This window comes from Mesoplodon mirus, assembly GCF_964341445.2.
Source record: "Mesoplodon mirus genome assembly, chromosome: 7".
Lineage (NCBI taxonomy): Eukaryota > Metazoa > Chordata > Mammalia > Artiodactyla > Ziphiidae > Mesoplodon > Mesoplodon mirus.
Window position 1 is genome coordinate 56,851,530 of NC_138983.1, and position 23,095 is coordinate 56,874,624.

The 23,095-nt window shown below is 55.2% G+C and overlaps 1 protein-coding gene across 2 annotated transcripts in view; it reads right to left on the minus strand.

The window, feature by feature from the left end:
* Positions 1-281: 281 nt before the first annotated feature.
* The window catches only part of ARHGEF17 (Rho guanine nucleotide exchange factor 17), a 56,968-nt gene continuing 34,154 nt past the window's right edge, over positions 282-23,095 (minus strand). The window contains exons 2-21 of one of the 2 annotated variants that reach the window (XM_082626563.1): positions 20,860-20,937; positions 14,640-14,822; positions 12,100-12,216; positions 11,792-11,884; positions 11,396-11,572; positions 11,045-11,095; positions 10,681-10,790; positions 10,490-10,575; positions 8,457-8,575; positions 7,882-8,095; positions 7,273-7,346; positions 6,525-6,724; positions 6,048-6,346; positions 5,290-5,539; positions 4,912-4,998; positions 4,526-4,593; positions 4,140-4,288; positions 2,863-3,037; positions 2,478-2,747; positions 282-1,803 (exon numbers count right to left, since the gene is read on the minus strand). In XM_082626563.1, coding sequence (XP_082482689.1) covers positions 1,607-1,803; positions 2,478-2,747; positions 2,863-3,037; positions 4,140-4,288; positions 4,526-4,593; positions 4,912-4,998; positions 5,290-5,539; positions 6,048-6,346; positions 6,525-6,724; positions 7,273-7,346; positions 7,882-8,095; positions 8,457-8,575; positions 10,490-10,575; positions 10,681-10,790; positions 11,045-11,095; positions 11,396-11,572; positions 11,792-11,884; positions 12,100-12,216; positions 14,640-14,822; positions 20,860-20,937 — 2,997 coding nt within the window. In that variant the 3' untranslated portion in view covers positions 282-1,606. The remainder of the gene's footprint in view (positions 1,804-2,477; positions 2,748-2,862; positions 3,038-4,139; positions 4,289-4,525; positions 4,594-4,911; positions 4,999-5,289; positions 5,540-6,047; positions 6,347-6,524; positions 6,725-7,272; positions 7,347-7,881; positions 8,096-8,456; positions 8,576-10,489; positions 10,576-10,680; positions 10,791-11,044; positions 11,096-11,395; positions 11,573-11,791; positions 11,885-12,099; positions 12,217-14,639; positions 14,823-20,859; positions 20,938-23,095) is intronic. The other variant, XM_082626564.1, reaches the window with a different exon arrangement.

Sequence of the window (23,095 nt, forward strand, 5' to 3'; positions counted from 1 at the left end):
ACAATGTAACCTGTAAGGGATTCTAACATGCAGCCCTGGTTATAAAGCATCTGACTAGCACAACTCTTGGTTTTCCTGACAAGGAAGCTGCAGCCCAGACAGAGGCGGTGACCTGCCTGGGAAAGCACAGCAAGTCAGTGGCCGCCTTGCCATCTCTGCACTCTTCTGGGTCTCTGAGTCCCACCTCTGCCCAAGTGGGTGGGTGTTGGGAGGCCCACGCAGCTAGGGAGCCCTGAGGTTGCTGGCAGGAGGCCTCCACGGCTGCCGATGGGGACCAGTCATTTGGTGTTTCTATTTATTGACTCTTTAAACTTCATCATCCAAGGGAAGTTAATACATGACTGTTTGGTAGCAAGAGAAACATAGTCTAAGACCGCAATGACCCACCCACCCCAAACAAAAACAGAACCAAACAGAACAAAAACAAACCCCAACTGACACCAGAACTTTGGAGCTGCAGCTGAAGAAGCACGGGGGCTGGGGTCAGACTGGCTCCTGCAGTCTGGGGGCAGGGGAGAGGCTGCCCTCCATGGTAGCCTTCCCAGCCGAAGAGGCCATGTCCAGCCCCTCAGCTTTGGGCATCCTTCCTGGAAGGGCTGCCCCTGGCAGGAGAGGGTGTGAAGAGAGGGAGTCAGTGGTCAGAGTGAGGGGGCTCCTAGGTCCACCCTCCTAAGGTGACCATATGTGCCAGTGCATGAGACACAGGGGCTGGGGGGCAACTGTGAGGAGAGCGAGGGCCCTTTCCCTGCTCAGGCCAGGAGAGAGCCCTGGCCAAGGCCCAGTCAGTGTTCCCAAATTCAGAAACCACTAAGGCACTGCCAACAAGCAAGGAAATGCCAAGGCCTGGGGGAGCCCCCCCGGATGGGAGTCACTGTCTCCCGTAGTCATCACCTTGTTCTGGATGACTGAGGGGACTTGGCCCTTTTCTCTGGATACTGGAGGGCAGCCCAGTCAGGACGAGGCCGTGGAAAGTGTATGTTAAGAGGCAGTGTTTTAGTGCCCCGAACATGCAGTGTGTGTGTGTGCGTACATAATGAGAGGGGGACTGGTCCCTCCAAGAAGGCTGGTTAGGGTCCCAGGGTGGTTCCTAGGGCAGGAATAGCGTTTCTTTTTCTTCTGTCATTTTCTCAAATCACTCCCTGCCCCAGGTCACTGCATAAATAAGTGCTTGGGAAGATACACATCTAAAAAGAAACATAAATACTGTACATGGGAAAGGATTCCATCCCCTAGCCCTCCCACTGCCCCCAGAAAACCCTCCAAATATTGCACATGGCCCTCCCCAGCCCTGTGGGGCCCAGGCCCAGCCGTGTCTTTGGTAGAAGCTCCAGGGACAGAGGTCCTGGGCAGCCCACGTGCCCCCCTCCCCATCCCCATCATGACTGGGAGCACCGGAGCAGCCAGAGAGAGGGCCGGGAAAGGCCCTGGCCCGGCTGGCCCACAGGTGCTCCGTCAGGAATGCTTCCACGAGGATGGGAGGCGGCCCGTGCAGGCAGGGGCGTGGCCCTGGTCAGACACTCCTGGTCAGGGTCTGCCTGTGGGCTTGGAAGAGGCAAGCAGGCGGAGGGCAGGTGGGTGGGCAAGTCCTGGGCCACCACGGACAAGGTCACACCCTCCACAGGAGGAGGTGGTTCGTGCTGTCGTCTCGGCCCACAGTCTCGCTGCTGCCGCTGCCCCCACTGCTGAGTCGGAAGTCCTCGTAGCCGTCGCCTCCACTGATAACCAGCATTTTAGGCCTGGCCGAGGCAGGGCCTCGGTGCCGAGGGGAGTCCCGATGCTCCAGTGAGGGCAGCTTCTCGGGGCCTGGGGGGCAGAGGGGAGGATCCGTTAGCCTGGAGATGACTGGGGGTGGCACCATCTCAAGCTGTCTCTCTTCATACTCATTTCCCACTTCCAACAGCCCTTTCCCAGTTAGGCAACTTAAGTCTGCTCTGGACCCAGACAACTCCTTACCGAGGCTTCCCTGCTTCCTGATGCCACAGCTACTACCTCTTGGGAGTATGATTTCCTGTCCTGCCAAACAAGCCTTTGCTAACTGTGACCTCCTTCATGTACATTTCCTAACATGTTTCACTTTCTAATCCTCAGGGTCCCTTTCCTAGCCTATCTGCCACTCTATTTCCTGCTCTGCACATCACTTCCTGACTACTTCCTGCCGTATACCTCATTTCCAGTCCTGTTTTATTTCCTGTTGTATATATCCCTTCCTGTGCCATATTCTAATTCTTAGCCTGCAGTTCACTCCCTCGTTCTCATGACATTCTCTGGACAGAATTTTACACACACACACACACACACACACACACACACACACACTCTCTCTATCCTAATAGATTTTATTTTGGGGTTTCTATAGCCTATTTCCTGTAATACATGCCACTTCCAGCTCTGTATCATATTTTTCCTTCCTCGGGACAGTGGGGAGTCCTAAACCCAAAGCCGAGGTCCCTGGGTTGGGGTAGGGTGTGTAGACCCACCTGTGTCTGGGGGAGGTGGTGGGGTTGAGCAGAGCAGGTTGAAGCCATCTGGAAGCTGGACTGCGGCCAAGAAGCGGACGTGGCCAGTGTGTCCCTGGCCTAGGCCAGCAGGGCTGAGAGGCGCCCGAGGGCAGCTGACAGTACTGGGTGAGGTGGGCATGGTGAGCACAACGCCGGCACTGGTGCCCACCCACAGCAGCTCTTCACACACCAGCAGTGCTGTGATCCGCAGGCAGGCAGCCTTGTGCTGCCGGATGATGGCGTCTGAGCCTGGGGTGGGGGACAGACCAGTGCTCGGGCCGAGTCCTGGCCCTGGCTCAGCCTCCTCAATGCCAGGGACAGAAAGACTCCAAGGGCAGGGGCAGTGGTAGACTGGGGTCAGTACCTGCCAGCATCCTGTGCACGGGAGGTGTGACATCTACCTCTGCCAGCTGCTCAAAGGTGTCTGGATGGTAGAGACACACGTGGGCACTACCTTTCAGTGTCACCCACACGCCCAGGCTGGAGTCCACCATGCAAGCCACGCTGCGGCTGGAATCCTGCCCCACGGAGAATGTATGCTGGGGGGCGGGGGTAGAGAGCAGATGGGTGACTGACAGGCCTGCCTTTGCTGGCCCCTCCCTGCCTTGTGCTTCACCAGTGCCCATCCCTCCCTCCTTACAACTCACACCAAACCTCTCCAGAAAGCCCACCGGATTGACAGCAAAGGCAGCCTTGCTCCTTGGTCTGGATGATTAACCTTTCAAACCTTAGTTTCACTGGAGCCTCCCCACTGAAACCTCAGGAATTAAAATGGAAGTGCCTTTTCCCCATGAAATTTGAGTGAGTTAATGATCAGAGAAGTTCAAATCTTGAAGCGTTTTTTTTTTTTTTTTTTTTTTTTTGCTGTACGCGGGCCTCTCACTGCTGTGGCCTCTCCCGTTGCAGAGCACAGGCTCCGGACACACAGGCTCCGCGGCCATGGCTCGCGGGCCCAGCCGCTCCGCGGCATGTGGGATCTTCCGGGATCGGGGCACGAACCCGTGTCCCCTGCATCGGCAGGCGGACTCTCAACCACCGCGCCACCAGGGAAGCCCTTGAAGCGTTTTAAGAGCAGTCACTGGCCTCACCCTGTACAGCTGGGGAACTGAAGTCTAGAAGGGAAAGGAACCTGCCCAAGAACATCAGCAAGTCAGCCACAAACCTGGGCCTGAACCCAGCTCTACGCCTCTACACTCCCAGCCTAGCCAACGATGGGGTAAGTGAAAGGGAAATCAAGGGAACTAGTTACCCCTGGATACTACCAGGCTGACAATCTCTAATGTATATATAAATCAAATCAGGACTAAAGGCCAGAGTAATGCTAAGGGATACTGACATCAGGAAGGACCTTTGTCCACCCCCCAAAGACCCCAATGCCTGAGTTGAGAAATGGGGTTGGGGGCGGGGAGGAGGAATAAAGAATTCTAATGTACATGGGGCACTTACTGCAGCCCTCATCAGCTAGAAAGGAAATAAGGATTTGAGAAGAACAGGGGCTGGCCCAGATTCATACAGGGGTCAGGGGAAAGCCCTGGCCTCTCAGCTGGATGCTTTTTTATGGCCCTGTGGTCTCATCTCCTCTCTCGTGGGCCTGGCTCACCCCAAGCACCAATTCCCCAACCCCACCGCCATCCCCAGTACCTCCAGCTGCAGTGTGTCAGGACTCAGGACAAGGACTCGGTTCTGGCAGCCACACCACAGCCGCCCACCCACAGACACCATCTTGGTGATGGGGCTCCCCTGAGCGCCCAGGGTCACCGATTTGAAGTTCTGGGGGTCCCAGAAATGGCCTGGAGTGGGAGTGGGGTAAAGAAAACAGCAAATTCAATCTAGTATTGCATTGAGCCTCACCCTCCCCTGAAATAAGGTGCTGATAACCTCATTTATCAATGAGGACACCAAAGCCCAGAGAAGACCTGGGAGTTACCCAAAGTCACACCTCTGGCCCCAAGGCCCCAGCTCGCTCAAGAGGGAAATCCACTACCAGCAAGGGGCTCCAGCGGGGAGAGGGAGGGGTGGGCACTCACCTACTTCTCTTTGGTAGACCACGAGCTCTCCATTGGCCAGAGACACAAACACCTGGTTATTCAGATACCTAGGCAAGGAAAAGGAGTCATCAAGGGTTTCAAGAAGCCGAAGGAGATCACCTGGGCCCAGGGAATTGCAGATGGAATGGCTACGGTTCCTGAGAGACCACCTCCTCCCACCCCCTGTTCTCTAGGTGGTGGGCACCTGAGTCTAAGAAGAGATAGTGACTTGCACAAGGACACGGTGTGTGAAAGGCACAGTTGGCCTAGGGCAGGCCTCTGGCCACTGAAAGGAGGAGTAGGGAAGGGGACCCGGGGGTGCAGAAGGAGGTCTGCATGTGTAGCTGAGAAGGGTCTGAACCAGAAGAGCCATGCAGGGGCCTTACAGGATGCAGGTCACAGAGGCCACGTGCTGGAGCTTCAAGCTGTTCCTGCGATCACGGATGCTGTCAGAGGACTGGTACACGTGGACACTGTGGATCAGTGGTGTGTACCTGTGACAAGTGCTTGGGCATACCAATCCCTGGAGTCACCCCTATTTGCCTACTTGCCTCCACCAGGATCTCCTCCTGGCAGCTGCCCACCCAAGGTACCAAAATCCCACGGCCTCCCTGTGGGTTTCAGACCCTCCGGCAGCCCCGGCTGGCAGTACCCTTGAGGTCTGAACCAAAGCCCTCCTACTTCTGCTTCAGAACACCATACAAGTTCTAAAACAGGGACCTCAGGTTCTGGCACCACGACCCCGGCACCTCCTCTGTCCCTACCAGCCATCCTCAGTGCCCAGCCACACAGAGCTCTGGTAGGCCTCAGGGTCAACACTCAGCAGGTCCTCCAGGCTGCCACGGGTGAAGGAGCCACGGCTGGACCGGCGAAGGGCTCTCCCATCCATTGGGCTGGTGCCGCAGGGACTGCCAGGCCCAAAGGAGCCGGACAGTGGTAGGAAGCCAGGCTCCTGCTCCTCCTCCGAACTGGTGGTCTCTGCTGTGGCCTCCTTGGAGCTCGGGGTCTCCTCATCTGAGAAAAGACAAAGGTCTCTTTCTCCATTCCCCTCTGCCAGGCGCAAGACCTGGTATCTTTCTAGGCCTTAATCTTCCCTCGATGCACCCTTCTGGGCCGTGCCCCGCCTCTGGGCCTCCCACCATTGTTCTCCCCACACCCCCAGACCTCTGCATCAGCTCAGCCCTTGTTACCTTGCTGACTGACAGCTCCGCGCTACAGGCTCCTAGTCCTAGCCTGGCCCCCTCCAATCCACCACCACGGACAGAGGGACCAAGCACTCCACCCTCCTACTGCATCCTCCTCAACTGGCCATTCCAGGGTCCTCAGGATCCAGCCGGACTATCCCATGCTCTCTGGATCCTTGGTGTCATAGCCGCTGCCCCCAGTGCTCTCTGTGCTAACATCCTGAGGCTTGATTCCATGCCTTTGCCTATGCCCATCCCTACTCACCCATCACTAACAGCTGGGCTGCCCCCTGCTCTGGGCAGTCCACCCTGCCTGACAGCCCCAGCTGGATACTCACTGCCAAAGCTAGAGGAGATGGTGGACCGGCTGGCCTGGCTCTGCAGGGTCCCTGAGGGGCTGGGCGAAGACTCATCGTCAGAGTCACTGTCAAAGGGCACCAACTCCGGGCGGGGGTCACCCTCTGGGGGGCCTGGTGCCATCTCCAGGCCCGAGCCCGCAATGGAAATGTGCAGGCAGGGCTGGGGCCCCGGCTCGGCGAGCGTCGCCGCTTCCTCGTCTGCCGCCTCGACGTCCAGTTCCGGCCCGGTGGGCTCGGGTGCCGTCTCTGGGGGGTTCCTCAGAGACGCAGCCCGCTCCCTGCGAGACGAAGCGGTGGGGACGAGAGCTGCTAGTAGCCAGGTTCTGCCACACTCGCCGGCATGCCCTCCAGGCCCCGCCCACATTCCCAGGACACGCCCACACAACGTCAGAGCGGCCGCAGTGTGTGTTGGGGACGGGGACCCTGTCCCCAGGCCCCGGCCAGCCCGCGCCTCACCTGTGGCACCGGCGCTGCAGGCCTGGCACGGCCCCGATGCAGAGGATGCGGGCGGAGCAGACGGCGATGCAGGCCTCCACGTCAGGCTCGGCGCGCAGGCTCAGCAGGCACACCTGGCCCACGTAGCCGTCGCTGTTGCACACCCACACCTCGGGCGTGGGCTCCGGGCAGCTGCTCAGGGTCGGGGCTGCACATGAGAACTGCGGAAGGCGCCAAAGGATAGGGGAAGATGAATGAAGGAACTGCCGCCAACTCCACACTGCTCTCCAGGCCCTCGTGGGTGTGTATGGATTTTCAACACACCCTATGCATACACGTGCACACATAGAGCACACATGACACTCTTTACACATCAAATGCACACATCCCTCTGTGATTTAGGTGTCATATATTCATATATGTGTGTACACATATATCTACTCCAAATATGATCACACATACATGTATGTGTGTAACAAATGTGAAAAATGGTAACTTTTGTCCATATGTATGCAGACACATAAATGAGACACTTTCACATCAATGGTATAGTTCTGTTCACATGCACAGATACATACGTGCACGAATGTACCCATATACATGGGACACATATGCACTGTCCATGTGCTTGTGCAGAGAGCTGTACAAAGACATAGGGAGCCATTGCAATGTTCAAGACATGTACATGATGCTGTACACAGAACAAAAACACACGAACACATGCTGGCTTAGACTACATGCCCCCACCTACCCAGGTGCATACACACACCTGCATGCCACTGCGGGTTTTCATGATGGGAATGGCCTTCAGGAACTCAGGGTCTAGACAGCTTTTGCTGGAGGCTGTAGTGGAGATGGACAGACATACACTACTTAGCACCCACCTCACCCTGGTCCTGACCTTGCCCGTCTCCCTTCCTCTCCTGCCTCTCAGGGTCTCTCCAGGGAGAATGAGGTGGCTGTGGGTTATGTCCTACTTGCCCTTGGCCTCAATTTTCCCATCTGTACAATGAAAGAGGTAGACCCACAGGTCTGTAAGGATTTTCTATGAACCCCCATCAACGGCTTTCCCTGATCCAGGCGCGCGCGCGCGTGCGTGCGTGTGTGTTTCCTGGCCATCCACTCCCACAATAGGGCCCCTGCCCTAAGCTGACCTTATCCACAGAATCCCTGCCAAGGAGGCCCTGGGGAAGTCCTATATTTCTCTGCAGAAGTCTAAGTCCACCCTCCCACCAGCAGGGACTGGAACACAGGACATGGCAGTCTTGGGATTTCTGGGTCCTGATGTCACAGACAGCTGCAAGGAGGTTGTCACAGCTGTCACAGACAACTGCCTGGAGGTTCTAGGAGGAGGGCACTGGCCCGGGCCCTGGCTTACCCAGTTTCCTCTTGGCCTCATCAAAGGCCTGCTCGAAGCCAAGGCGGGCGTCAGGGTGAGGGAACTCAAAGATGAAGGAGTCGGTGCCCTCGGGCCTTGTGGTGCACAGCTCCAGCTTGGTAGGAGGGAAGGAAAGCGCATAGCACAGCGCCTGCTTCTCCGACAAGTCCCGGTGCATGGCAGCCGAGAGGTCCCGCAGTGCATCATCCAGGCTCTGCAGGGATGCGGGCCCAGGCCTCAGGGCCTCACTTCTCCCCACAGCCTGACCCTGCCCTGGGGATGGGACTGGGGATCTGCCTTTTCCCTCAGACAGAAAACGGGACTCTGTTTCCCCCGAGACCACGAGGTAGCCTCGATCCCTCCCATAGACATGAGGGGCCCTCTCTCCTCCCTCAGCTAGGGATGGAGCTGTGTCTCCACCCTCAGGCCTGGAACACATGACTTCCTTCAGATGGGGTGAGGCTGTATTTTCCCCCTCAGGTAACTGACAGCGATGTCCTCTCCCTCAGGCAAATGACAAGGCTGTTATTTCTCCTTCAGACTGGGTTAGGGAATCTCAGGCAGAAGGCGCAGACCTGGTGGGGGAAACCGAGGCTCTCAGAGAGCTTGCTCATCTGGCCCAGGGTGGTCAGGTCCTCGTCCAGGCGGCTGATAGCTTTCTGGATGTTCTCTCGATTGGCGGCTTGGGATGCCCCTAGTGGGGACAGAGGAAGGCCATGGGCAGATCCAGACACAGACAAGGTCAGGCTTGGACAGACACTCCTCCCCTCCCCTCCCCTCACAACTTGCAGTTGGGTGCAGGGAACAGCCTGACTAACTGATAGCTTGTAAACCACAAGACCTCAGGTTAACATTAACCCCAAAGTTAATGGACAGCTTGGACAGAACCTCCAGGCCCAAGAGCAGGGGACTGGGCCTGATTCACAGCCACCTGGCACAAGGTGTCGGTCCCTTGGAGAACTCCCTGGAAGAGCACAAAGAATAAACAGCAGACGGCTCTGCAGGTTATGCAGTCTCCAGCTGACGCTGGAGTGCTGGGTGGTACAGCCTCCCACAGGGGAGTCAGCTGGTCAGGCAGAGCCTCTGGCAGTCAAATTTGCTGACCAGGGACTCAATTCCCCCACACAGGAGGGAGCAATGAGCTGACGACCTAGATTCTCTGGTCCTATCCCGTACCTGACCACTGCCAAGTAGCTGGCCCTACAGGCCTGGCTGGGGGCGAACGCCCTGGACCAGTGGCCCATCAATGGGCTGAGTAGACAGCAGTGGAGTGTACTAGACAAGCCAGGGCTGAGGATATCTCCTGCTCCTTCTGAGGGGAAACTGTTCCCCCAGAACCCTCCCCCACCTGGGCAGCCACGCTTTCTCCCCTATGACCCTGGCCCTCTCTGGCCACAGCTGACTGGACCAGGTGTGGACACCTAACCTAAAGGTAGTCATTTTCTCCACTGGCCTGTTCTCTAGTGAGAAGAGATGTGCTGGACCAATAATCAGCTTGTCTTCCTACATAGGGGCCTGTGTGGGGCAGGCCTGGGTTCACCTAGGGGCTGAGTGAGCCTCTCCCTCACCCCGAGGGCCACCTCAAGTGAGCTCAGAGTCTGGGCCTGACCTGCCTGCCGGTCCAGAGGTGCCCTCACCGCCATCCCAGAACCACCACCCCACTCAGGAAGGTGAACTGTGCATCCTGGAGCAGCTGGGGCTGAGAGCTGAGTGAGAAAGGCCACAATGCAGAAAAGGCCATGATGGACCAAAGAGTTAGGAGGAGGCAGAGAAAGCCGACAGCAGTGAGGAGAGCTGGCCCAGAGGGGAGTGGGGGAGGAGGGGGGGGAGGGGGGAGGAGGGGGGGAGGAGGGGGAGAGGAGGGGGGAGGAGGGGGGAGGAGGGGGAGAGGAGGGGGGAGGAGGGGGAGAGGAGGGGGAGGAGGGGGAGAGGAGGGGGGAGGAGGGGAGAGGAGGGGGAGGAGGGGGGAGGAGGGGGGAGGAGGGGGAGAGGAGGGGGAGAGGAGGGGGAGGAGGGGGAGAGGAGGGGGGAGGAGGGGGAGAGGAGGGGGAGGAGGGGGAGAGGAGGGGGGAGGAGGGGGGATAGGAACACACACAGCCAGAGGAGTGGTTCTTTGAAGCCGAAGGAGTGGTTCTTTGAAGCCGCTGCCTCAGCTCCCAACAGTCTCAGCCCCAAACAAAAGGATCATTCCAACCAGCCTTCTGACTGGACTGACCTGAGTGAGTCTGTTCCCCAGGCACAAAACTGGGGGCCCAGAACAGTGCGCCACCATCTACTATGAAGCGCCTAAATGCGCCTGTGCACTGAATCAAGGCCACGGGTAAGTCTGCGCTCCCTGCCCCACCACAGTCTAGTCCACCTGCTAGCCCGTGGCAGGCCCCTGCCCAGTCAGAAGGTGGTCTGCACGGAAGGCCCTGGTCCGGCTCTGCAGGGCACAAACCGGATCCTGCACGCCAGCCCCCTTGAACAGGATGGGAAAGTGAGGCCAGAAAGCAGAAAAGCAGATAGATAGCCAGCCAACCTGACCAGAGCGCAAACCCTCCAGGCAGGCTTCTCAGAGGAAGACCCCCAAAGCCCAGAACCCCGGGCAGGCATGAGCCAGCCCCACCTTTGATGATGTCTGCGTCTTCCAGTGGCAGCTTCCACAGCAGCTTGTACTTGCTGGCCGTGTCAATGACGCTGGCTGCCGTGTACCTGTGGGGAGCCAAGGGGGTGCTCTGGCCAGGGCTGGGGAGTGGGCCCACGGAGGGACAACCGCTCCCGCTGCCCGAGCTCCCCGACCGTATCCCAGCCACTCACAGGCTCATGGAGCTGCGCCGCAGGGAGCCCGACTTCCGCTTCAGGGTGGTGCAGACGATGAGGTCCGTGAACAGGAAGAGGGACCGGTCCTTCTTGCCACCGACTGCCTTCTGTGGGGACCGACGCAGGATTCAGGCCCAGAGGCCCACCCTCCTGCCCACTGTGCCCAAGGGGACAGCCAGGCCCAGGGAGGGGGGAGGGCTCCCCGCATGCCCAGAGGCAGAGGCAGAGGCAGAGTTGGGACGTGACCCAGGGCTCCTGCTGGGGTGGAAGAGCAGGAGGCCCGTGGGCAGAAGCTGTGAGCAGAAGTGTGAAGAAAGCGGGGAGGTGGCGACAGGTGGGCAGATAACGGGACACTTCTTACCACTTCAATGACCATCTCCTGCCTCAGGAACCGCCGCAGAGGGACCTGGAGCTGTGGGGCAGGAGGGACAAGGCATCTTGAAGGCTCATTATGACTCCCTCCCCTCCCCAGACCCCGGTGACCCCTTGGCCCTGCTCCATGGGCCAGGTCAGTGGAAGCAACATCTTGTCCACCCTCTTGATGCTGTGTTGTCAGGCCACAGGATATGTGGCCAGAAACAGACACGGGAGAGGACACAGATGTGGACAGGGATGGATGCAAACACACTGCAGACACTGCTGTGGACGTGGACACGGCCACAGTTCCAGGCTGGAACCAGGCACGGGGGGAGCGGGGCAGGGCGGCGCTCACGTCCTCCATGCCCTCGACGTGGGCCTCGATCTCCTGCAGCACACGGGCGTGCCGCTCTGCCTCCTCGGCACTCCGCACGCCCTTGTTGATGCGTTCAGCCACCTGCTTGATGCTGCGCTGCGCGTCCAGCAGGAGCGGGTGGTCCGGGTGGTCCTCAGGCGTGTGCTTTAGGAGGTCCTGCGGTGGGAATGGGCACCAGACCTCTGCTTAGCTGCCCCTGTCAGGCCCCGGGGCCCCACAGTGACTGCTGGAAGAGGAGGGACTGGGAGTAGACTCCAGAGAGGACTTCCTTTCCTACCTGACCCCTGTGTCTCCACCAAGTGGGGGCCACAGAGCCCCCTGCATCCCCACATGCCTCCAGGCTTTGCCCACCTGCCCACCCAGCCCCATGCCCACCTTCACCAGAAGCTCATAGCGTGGGATCCGCTGCACAGGCTTGATCATGAGGTCGGACAGTGCCTGCTTCTCCTTGTTCTCACGCATGCTTTGCTGAAACCCAAAACAGGTGGATGGGCACCCAAGTGAGGAATGACATGCAAAGATGGAAATGTCCTGGGACAGGTCCCTAGCAAGCCCCTCCAGCTCAGCCCGAGGGCAGACACTGACCCACAGGGTAGGGCTCTGGTGCCCAGGCTGGGGGCTCCTGGGGCCCCCAAAGCTGGCCCACGGAGGGTGGCCTCCACACCCCTGCCCAGCCCCAGTACCTCCAGGAACTTGAGAAAGGCGGGCCTCGCCTCCTTAGCCACACGCACGGCGTCCTTTGCATTGAGAAAGTTATCGACATAGGCAGAGTAGATGTTGACCAGGACGTCCTTGGAGAACTGTGGGTGAAGAGGCAGGTTGGGGACCCTCAGGGTGTCCCCTACCCCACCTCACCCTGTCCTGGTTTCCACTGATTCGCGAGCCAACATCTTTTCTCTCCATCTGGAAATGATATGGTCTCTAAGGGACTGGGCATGTGCTCCTGTGTCAAGTGTACATGTCATATGTGTGACTGTGTGATTAAGCGTGTGCACACACACACACGTTTCTTATCTGTGTTCATATGCACACGTACATATGTGTGCCTGGACGTGTTCTGTGCGCACAGACCAGGTTCTCTCTCTTCCGACTGGGCTTTGCCATCCCCTGGTCTCCAACCCCACCAAGTCCAACCAGGCAGGTCTCCCTCCTCACTGTCCTCTGAGTGAAACAGGCTCTTTCCCGCTGCGTGGCTTTTGCTCATGTAATTCCCTCCACCAGGAAGGTCCTTCCCCCCACCCAAATCTCACCCACCCTAAGGCTGAGCTCCAGTTCTGCCGCCTCCAGGAAGTACTCCCTGCCCTGACAAGGGCTCTGCCTGGAACTATACCTGGCCTCAGGCCTCCCTGATCCCCCAAGACAAGTCTTCCCTCTCCAAGGAGACAGGTGCTCCCATCCCTCCTAGTAAAGCCCTGCTCAGGGCTGGCACACACTGCCTGGTGGCTAATACCTGCTGGCTGGCTGATGGCTGGGCTAAATGTGGATATTCTCGGTCAGAAGCCCTGGCTGGAAGTTCTGATACCCTAGTTCCTGTCTCAGCTACACCACGGATGGACCAGGTGACCTGTGTTGTTGTTTCTGGCCCCCTCTGGGCCTCCAAATCCATGGTTCTAGGTTATAGAGGCCACTTGTCCCCCTACCCCAGATGTGCTGCAGGGCAGAGGCTGAAGCAGCTCAGGGAGGAAGACAGCCCCTCAAACCACCCCACCCCCGATCCTGGGACAGGGCACCCTATGCTGACCCCTCCGTCAGCATAGGCTTCCACTGCTGTCCTTGGTCAGCATCAAGGTCAGCATCAGGCAGGGGGATGAACCCAGTGACAGTGAGGGTTGTGATGGGCTGGAGACGTCAGCACTCAAGCTGGGGTCCCACCACCACCGGGCCAAGGTTCTCGTCACATCAATTTGCAGGTCAGCAGGGACCTTCTTAGGCCCAAGGTCCACCCCACAACATCACAAACACGTGCAAACACACCCACATTGCATAAAAATAGATAAGGTGTTTTTCCGCTAGTAGAATTTTCTGGAAGGAGTTTTACAATTTTACTTTTGAATTATTTGGCTCTGAGTAAGCATCTAGTTTGTGTCTCACTAGGATTTCTCATCCATCATCATGCTTTTTTGGGAATTCTGGCAAAATAACAAAATGTAACTGAAATTTTTTCAAATGGAATTAAATTCATGTAAATGAATACTAAATTTAACAATTAAAGAAAATGGCTTGTTATGTTTTACAAACATTTAGTTGAATGTTCATTAGTTTTGCTTTTGCAGTCCTTTTTGAACTGTGAAGCCAATACCTTTCCTAAGGTCCCAATCACTATTGTAGGATCCTGAAAAGCTCACAGGCAGAAGCAAGTCTTGTCCGTGGTGAAAGGGTGGACGGCGTAGGGTACAGCGTGGGCGCTGGAACCAGGTTTCTTGGGGGTGAATCCTCCACCACTTACTAACTTTGATCAGGTTACTTTTTCTCCCTCTACGTGGCAGAGTCATAAACTTTATTTTTTGTTTGTTTGTCTTTTGTGGGGTGTTTATGGCCATGCCCCGCACAGCTTGCAGGATCTTACTTCCCCGACCAGGGATCAAACCCGGACCCTAGGCAGTGAAAGTGCAGAGTCCTACCCACTGGACCGCCAGGGAATTCCCAGAGTCATCAACTTTAAACTTGGGAATAATCATACCTTTCTCCTTAGTGTTGTTGATATGTACAATGTATTTAGAAGGCCTAGCACATAATAAGTGCCAAATAGCCATTATTATTAAAATGCCTGATAGAGAAAAGAGCTAGTCAAGACTAGGCCAATGTCAACATCAAGCCCAAGTCCAGGGTCAGGATCAGGGCAATTGTTTACATTCAGGTTAAGGTAGGGGTTGAGGTCAGTAAGAGCATCCATTTGAGATCTGGTCACAGTCAGTGGCAGCTCAGGATCAGGACTAGGGTCAGGTCAGTGCCAGCAACTGGGATTGGGTCCAAGGTCAGGGTCAGTGTCTGGTTGGGGTTGGGATCCATGCCAGAGTCCAGCCAAGCTCTAGGGTTGGGCAGTGTCCAGGTTCAGGTCAATCCAGGATCTGGGGTCACTACCAGTGTCTGGTCAAGTTCCGGGGTTGGATCAGGGATCAGTCAGTCTCCAGGAGGGGTGGAGGGCTCCATGGCAGCACCCAGCCCCTCCTAGGAGAGGCCAGAGCTTGTGGGGGCTATAGCAGTGGACAGCAGGGCCACTCACCGACTGGACAAGCAGGTCTCCCACCTTCTGCTGGGCATGCCAGGTCTGCACGCAGTGCCGCACTTGCTCCAGGAACTGCTCATGGTGCGCCAGGAGCTCTGGGATCTGGTCAAAAATCTCATCCACCAGTGAAGGGTCACATAGCAAGGAGTTCTCCGGCTGCTTCAGTGGCTGCATATAGCCCTGGGGGACCCACAGGGTCAGTACAGGTTCCCTCAGAGAGATGGCACCCCAACCCACCAGCATAGGTACACACAAAATCAACTGGGCCTGCAGCTCAGCGGCCCTGCCTCCCGGATCTCCCTCATTAGACTCGGAGCTCTGGGAGGGAGATGGGAAGATCTATTCCCACGCCCCTCACTCTGCCACCCAGGGCCTGGCACAGGATGGGGGTGAGGGGTCTTGGGAAAGATCTGTTGGATGCGTGAATGAACAGAACTTGGAGTGAGGAAAGCATGAAGACTGGGCTCCTGGGAGACCCCACACATTAATTCAGCAATTATTTTTTTGAGCACTTACTATGTGCCAGGCACTGTTCTGAGAACTGGGAGACAGCAGTGAACAAGAAAGATCAAAATCCCTGCCCTGATAGAGCATACAATCTAGTCAGATTAAACACACAAATAAAACAAATAAATAAAACCACATTCCATCAAATTTAAGATGCATCATTAATCTTTTTCTTTTGAAAAACAATTTTATTGAACTATAATTCACATTCCACGCAAGTCACTCTTTTAGAATATACAGTGCAATGGTTTTTAGTATGTTCGCAGTTATGCAACTAACACCACAATCAATTTTAGAACATTTTCATTATCTTCCCAAAAGAAATCCCATCCCCATTAACAGTCACTCACTTCCCACTCCCTAAAACCCTTCCAGGCCTTGGCAACCACTAATCTACTCTCTCTATGGATTTGCCTTTTCTGGGTGGTTCATATAAATGAAATCAGACAATACATGGTCCTATGTAACTGATTTTTAAAAATTTAATTTAATTTCTTTATACATCAGATTCTTATTAGTTATCTATTTTGGATGCATCATTAATCTTATTTATCTCAAAAAAATTTGCTGCCAATTAAGTTATTATAGGCCATCAATTATAGAATGAACCTGGATTTCAGAGATGGTAAAATGTGAAGAATGTGTCTTAGAATCGACTACATGTGGAAGTTCTGTGGTAAATTAAAAGGCGTTAATTGCTGTGGGGAAAATAAAGCAGGGAGGGTATGGGGGGGGCATATGGAAAGTTACTGAAGGCTTATTTGACACTATCTGAACACTGTTTTCACAGTTTTCAGATCTTCTGGTCAATCAGTGACTAAAACTCCCATTTTTCACCTCAAATCTGCATTCAGTGGCGTTTCCTGAGCATGAATAGCCCTGCTCAGTGGCTGCTGTCTCATTTAGATGTTGCCCTCTACTGGCCTAAACTGTAACTACAAGCCAAAGAAACAAGGCTGTTTGAAAAAGTATACGGAATGCTGCAAAAAATTTTATATCAAACATTTAAAAAACCTAGCTTGTTGTAAAACAAGCTTGAGAAAGTAAAGCTCAACAGTATCCTCTCGCCTGGTTTGGGATTCTGAAAAGGTTGGTGAGGAGACAGGCACCCTCCCTCTCACAGCTCCTAGGCTAGTCTGAACCAGGGCCGTATCTGTGCCAAGGTCTGTTGCCCAAGCAGCAGGAGCTAAACTGCTCACTTCCAGGTCCCAGCGCGCCTCACATAGAAGCCTGCACACAGTGGAAGGAAAGAATAAACAGTGACTGGGAACCCGATGCAGAACCTGCTAGGAGCCAGCACCTGCATTCACTCAGCACATACTCATTGAGCAACTACTGTGTGTCCAGCCTTCTAAGCACAGGCTGCATCTGTGGGCAGATAAAAGTCCCTGTGCTTGTGAGGTTGACAATTTAGTGGAAGGAGGTGGAAAATAAGCACCATAAATAACAAAATTATCACACAGTATATCAGAAGGTAGTAAGTGCAGTGGGAAATAAGACAGGGGGTTGGTCAGGGAAAGAGGGGTTGTTAGCTAGGAAGTGCGAGTTGAAGAAAGACTCCAAGGTTGAGGGTGACACTGAGGAATGGGTGTAGCCTTGGGACCTGGGTTCACATCCCACCTCTTTCTGGCTGTTAACCTTGGTATTTAACTTCTTTCTTCATTTTAAAGTCCTGGAATGCGGGAACAATACCAATCAATTTGGGTGGCAGTGGTCAGTACGAAGGGAACACCGGGGCTGTAGAGTCCAATCTCAGTTTGAGTATCACCTATGCTTAGGGAGCACCGTAGAGTGAGACTGACAGGGATTCAACCCAGGCTATGGCACTTCCCAGCTCTGTGAACCTGAGCAACTTGCCTTACTTCTCTGTGCTTAGTTTTATCATCTGTAAAATGGGGGTTTATAGTGAGGTTTATATTAATTAACTTATGTAACACACACATATTAATAAGCACTCAATAAATGTCAGCTCTTAGTACTACTTGCTACGGTCTGAATGTGTCCCCCCAAAATTCGTATGTTGAAACCTAACCCCTGATGTGGTGGTTATTTGGAGGTGGGGTCTTTGGGAGGTAAGCAGGTCATGACGGTCAAGCTCTTGTGAATGGGATTTGCGCCCTTTAGAAGAGGCTCCAGGGAGCTCCCTCAGCCCTTTCATCACGGAAGAAGACAGTGAAAAGACAGCCGTCCATAGACCAGGAAGCCAGTCCTCACCAGCAATGAATCTGCCAGCACTTTGATCTTGGACTTCCAGCCTCCAAAACTATGAGAAATAAATTTCAATTTGTTTAAGCCACCCAGTCTAGGGAATTTTTATTACAGCAGCCCAAAGAGACTTAACGGTCTGTTACCACTTAATAGATGGATGACCCTGGGCAGGTTTCTTAACCTCTTTGAGCCTTCATTTCCTCAGATGAAGAAGAGCATTATAATATCTGCCTCACAAGGTTAATACAAGGATTAAAGGTGATTTTACATACACACACTCACACACACATGCATACATGCAGGCAGAATTGCCAGGCAGTATGCTAAATTATTCATGCATCTCATAATCTGCACCTGAGACATGTACTATTATTATTCCCACTCAACAGACAAGGAAACGGAGGCAGAGACTGGATATGTAACTTGTTCCAGGTCACATGGCTGGTCAAGAGGTAGTGCCAAGTTTGAACACTGGCGGCCTGGCTCCAGAGCTGTGCTCCGCACCCCCGGGCTGGACCTCAGTCCCTCCAACACACCACGGCTGCCTCGAGTGACAGCTGGCTTCAGCTGACACTGTCTTGGCTCACCTCCACCCCTCCCCACCCAACTCTCAATCTGGTGTCCTCAGCACCATCCTCCCTTAGCTCTTCCACCCGCAGGCCCTGCAAGCCTCCACGTGTGCGGCCCTGCAACCTGGAGACTCGGAGGTAGAGAGGCACGCCCAGCCCCATCACCTTTTAATCTTCGCGCTGAGAGAAGGGGATGATTAGTTACATCTTGCAGACAAAAACACAGAGGCTCAGAGGAGTGAGGTGATTAGGCTAGCATCACCCAGAAGGGAGGCAAGTGACTCAATCCCTGGACTGTCTGACTCCCATGCCTTTGACTCCCACCTAGGGGACGACAAAGGACCCCTCAGACCCCTGCATGTCTACTCCTGCCTGGCCGGCAGGGGCACCTCTTAAAGATGGAATTCCAGTTATGGCCCTCCTGTGACTTCCTTGTGCTCACAGTAAAGGCCAGCTCCTTGCCCAGCAGCCACACTGGCCACCTCCCCATCCCTAGCTACTCTAGGTTTCCTCTGGCCTCCCAGCCATTGTTCCTGCGGTGCTCTCCACCTGGAACAACTCCCTCTGGGCTCTCCCCCTACTTAACTCCTACCCACCCTTCAGGTCTCAGCTAAACACCCAACACTCTGGCCCCTGACACCAGGGCAGACCCCCAGTCTGTGTTCTCGTCTCTCTATGCATTTAAAATATATATATACATAAAAGCAATGTATTTTTGTGATAAAATATATATAGCATAAAATCTGCCATTTTAATCATTTTTAAGTGAACAGTTGAGTATGCCCACATTAAAGTACATTCATGTCGGGATTTCCCTGGTGGCACAGTGGTTAAGAATCCGCCTACCAAAGCAGGGGACATGGGTTCAAGCCCTGGCCCTGGAAGATCCCACATGCCACAGAGCAACTAAGCCTATGTGCCACAACTACTGAGCCTGCGTGCCACAACTACTGAAGCCCATGCGCCTAAAGCCCATGCTCCGCAACAAGAGAAGCCACCACAACGAGAAGCCCATGCACCGCACCGAAGAGTAGCCCCCGCTCGCCACAACTAGAGAAAGCCCACGCAGCAACAAAGACCCAACCCAGGAAAGAGAGAGAGAAAGAGAAGAAAGAAGGAAGGAAAGAAAGAAGGAAAGAAAGAAAGAAAATTCATGTTATGGAACCATCACCACCATTCATCTCCAGAACTTTTTTTCATCTTTCCCAACTGAAACTCTGTACCCATTAAACACCAACTCCCCATTTCCCCTTCCCTCCGCCACTGGCAACCCCATTCTACTTTCCGTCTTTATGAATTTGGCCATTCTAGGTACCCCATGTAAGTGGAATCATTCAGTATTTGTCCTTTTGTGACTGGCTTAGTTCCCTTAGCATAATGTCAAAGAACTTGTTGTAGCATGTGTCAGAATTTCCTTCCTTTTTAAGGTTGAAAAATACACTAAGTATACTCTCCGTGCACTTTTGCATCACCATTAGTCCTCACGCATGGTCTGCCTGGTTACTGTCAGTCTCTGCCACAGACTGTGAGCTCCAGGAGACAGGACCTTATCACTCATGCTCACTGCTGAACCCCCCAGAGAACACTGCCTGCTACGCAGAAGGTGCTCGTTGCTACGCAGAAGGTGCTCGTTGCGGATTTGTGCAGTGAATGAATGAACACTCTGAATGTTTCCAGGGCTCTCCCTTCCACCCTTTGCTCTTGCTCTGCCCAGGTGGCTTGAACAAACCTGTCCTCAACTGTGACTGCCAGGGCCCACTTCAGCACAGACCCATGCTTTCTGTCCTGGGCCCCAGGCCCACAAGTGCCTCCCAGATCCTGGGCTTTCCTAGACCCACGCATCTGAACCTGAACTCACCCTCTCGCCCCACCTGTTCTAGGTAGCGCTCCTCTAGTGCCTTCATCGCTCAGGCCAGAGCCCAGGTATCATCCCGGGCTTCCCCACCTTGTCCCACACAGCCAACCAGTTACCATGCCTGGCCCGACCAGTCCACTTCCTAACTGTCTGTCCCCAACTCTCCCTCCCTGCAGCCTCTGGCCTGGTCGTGACTTCTCCTCCCTTGCCTGACCTCAGTGGCCTTGGGCTCCTCTTCTGCTACCCCTCTTCCCAGCAGTCAGATTTTGTAAAGCATGAGGGAGGCTACACACCACCCCTGCTCAAAGCCTCTCAGTAGTCTCCAGGGCGCTTGGTAGAGTCCAAACCCTCCTCCTGGTATCGAGGGCGCCCACCACGTGAGCTCTGCTGGCTCCCTCAGTGTCACCACAGGACTGACCCTTTGTGCTCTGTGCCGGCCGCATGGACCCCTGAAAGTGCCAGGCCTCTCCTTACTCGACTTTGCACATGCTGTTCCTGCTGCTGAGAAGGCAGGGTAGGAGGAAGCCAGCACCTCCTCCAGGGAAAATTCCCTGACCCCACACCTCCCCGGCGCCCCCTGATGCCTTGAGAGCCCATATACTCAACTATGTCCCCAGCAGGACTGTCGGCTCCTGTGGCAGAGGCTTATCTCTTATTCATCCCTGTGTTTCCTGCACCTGGAACAGGGCCTGGCACAAAGCAGGTGCTGACATTTAATTCCATTCAACCAATATTTTTCCAGTCAGTGAATAAAGTGAAGGCCGGGGGTGGGGAACCAGAGGGGATTCACAGCTCCAAGCTCAGACCCAGGGCTGCCAAGGGAGGTGGAAGGACAGTAGGAGGAGGGAGCATCTGCCCTGGGGTGCCCCGGTCACACCAGCATTAAGGCCCCTCCCGCATTCTCTCCTGCCCTGGAGGCGGCTTCCTCCCATGGAGGACTGACTGGGATGCCCCAGGGTCATTCCTCTCTAACTTCAGTCCCCTGTCCACAAAATGGGTTTGTTCCCACGTCTGACAGCCACCTAGACTCAGAATGGTTGCTCTCAGGGACCCAGGCCAGGGCAGCCTCAAGCCTCACCTGCATCAGGGTGCGCAGTGACTCCACATACGACTGCTCTGTGTCCAGCAGGGTCATGGTCACATGCTTCCGCATGTCCTGGGGGGACAGAAGGCAGAGGATGAGCAGTGCCTTGTTCCTCTCACACCCACCACCTTCAGTCACACAGGCCCAGAGAGCCCATCCACGCCCTCCCTCTCCCCGGTCTTCAAGTCCTGTCCTCCCCGCAAAGCAGCCTGGACCCCCACTCTGCAGGTCTGTGCTCACGTGCTCCCCCTGCAGGGAGCGCCTCCTCCTGCAACTCAAATGCCTGCCTCCCCGGACTGCGCCCCTCAACCCTTGCCCCTCGGCTCCCATCCCCATGGCTACTGGCAGATCTGGAGATCTCCTGTTTACTTCTTGGCTCCCCTGTTGGGCTCCTGAAAAGGACTGAAAAAAAATCAATAACTTCTCACATTTGTGAAAGTCAATGCCTCCAGGCCACCCCCCACTCCAGCTGCCAACGCTGAAAACCCCACCTTCAGGCTCAGCGCTGTGGGGTCAGTCCCTACCTTGGGCTTCACACCATTCCAGAAAGTCAAAAATGTCACCTCCTGCTACATATGAAGAAAAGGTGGCCCAGAGAGGTAAAGTCAGTGCTGAATGTCATGCAGCAAGGTAGGGGGCAGGGCTCAGCCGCTCTCAGACAAGGCTGGATCCCAGTTCACTCAGTAGAAGAGGCTAACTGAGCCTTACTCCACACCAGGCACTATTCTAAGCATTGTGCATTATTTTATCCTTCTGACCACTCTGTGAGGTATATGTGATTAGTCTTCCCATTTTAAGGATGAGGAAAAGGAGATCCAGGCACCAACACCTCCATCCTGAGGCTCTGATGATCTGCATTAATGGAGTCCCTAAGGGGTCACCCAGACTCTGCACCCACACACCCAGGGACAAGGTGCATATCCCTGACAGGGCAGCCCGTATTCTGTGGGAAGGTTTTGCTGGAAGTCAGTCTAAGGATGCCCTCTCTGTGTTCCACCCTCTGGGACTCAGCTTACCTACTGCCCCTTGCCACCAGTTTCTATGCCTCTGGCCCGCTCCTCCTCCAGGAAGCCTTCCCAGGTGGCGCACCTCCAACAGATTCCCTTCCCAGGAAAGGACTCCACTCTAGGTCTCCTCCAAGCCCTGGAGTGGTCCTGAGCAAGGTCCCTAACTCCCCAGGGCCCAGATCTCTGGGGCTTATTCTTCCCTCTCCACTCTCCCTCCCAGTCCTCAGCTTGGCCTCAGCTGGAGTCTGGGCTCTAGCCATCAAGGCCTGCTAGTCTGCGTGGATGTTCTTTGCATGTGGCAATGACATGGTGGGTTGTCCATGTCTGTGGCATCCTTCTAGTCCCCACCCTTGGGAGCCCCTCAGGGTAGGGACTCAACCAGTGGAGCTGCCCTGGTCACTACTGCGCCCAGGGTATGTCTGCTGAGTGTGCCCAAGTGCCGGGCCGGTCCAGCCTGCCTGATCCAGCCACTGCTCATCCCTCTCTGCTGGTGGACACCTTAGGTCCCCCCACCCCCCCGACCCAGGGACTCAGGGATCATGCCTGTCCCCAAGCCTGTACTACGACGAGGCATACTTAGAAAAGTGGTCTCCTCTGCTAGGAACTCAGGGGTGGGGGTGTGAATGACACCTCCTTGGGGAAGGGGAAGAGGCTGCCTTGCCCCACCCCCCAGCCCTGTGCTCTGATGGGTGAGAAGGCACTGAACCCTGCCTCAGAGCCCCAGCTACAGCCAGACCATCTATCCTCAGTGCTTCTGAGGCCTTTAAAAAACCGGGGCAGCTTCCAGTAGGAGGCAGCACCAGTTAGACCCACCCTAGGATTGAGAGCTTGGGAGAGCATCAAGGGCCAGAAGGGCCTCCCAAGGAAAGGCCCAGATGCCCCATCTCCTGCAGGGACACCTCAGCACTTCACAGATATGGCCTCATTTCAGCCTCACACTCATAGCTCTATGACAGGACTTGTCATCTCCACTTCACAGGTGAGGAGGTCAAGTCAGAGAAGTGACCTGACTTGTCTGGGGTCACACAGCCAGTGACTGGCAGAGCAGGGACCAGAGTCTCTTCAGCCACCTCAAGCTGAGCCTTCGGGCCCAAGAATCTGGAGTTCACACTCTGACCAGCCAGCCGTGGGCCACAGGGTCCTCAGCCTGGCCCTTACCAGCTGTGTCACCTTGGGTGGTCATCTAGCCATCTGGGCTTCCACATTCTCCTCTATGAAATGGA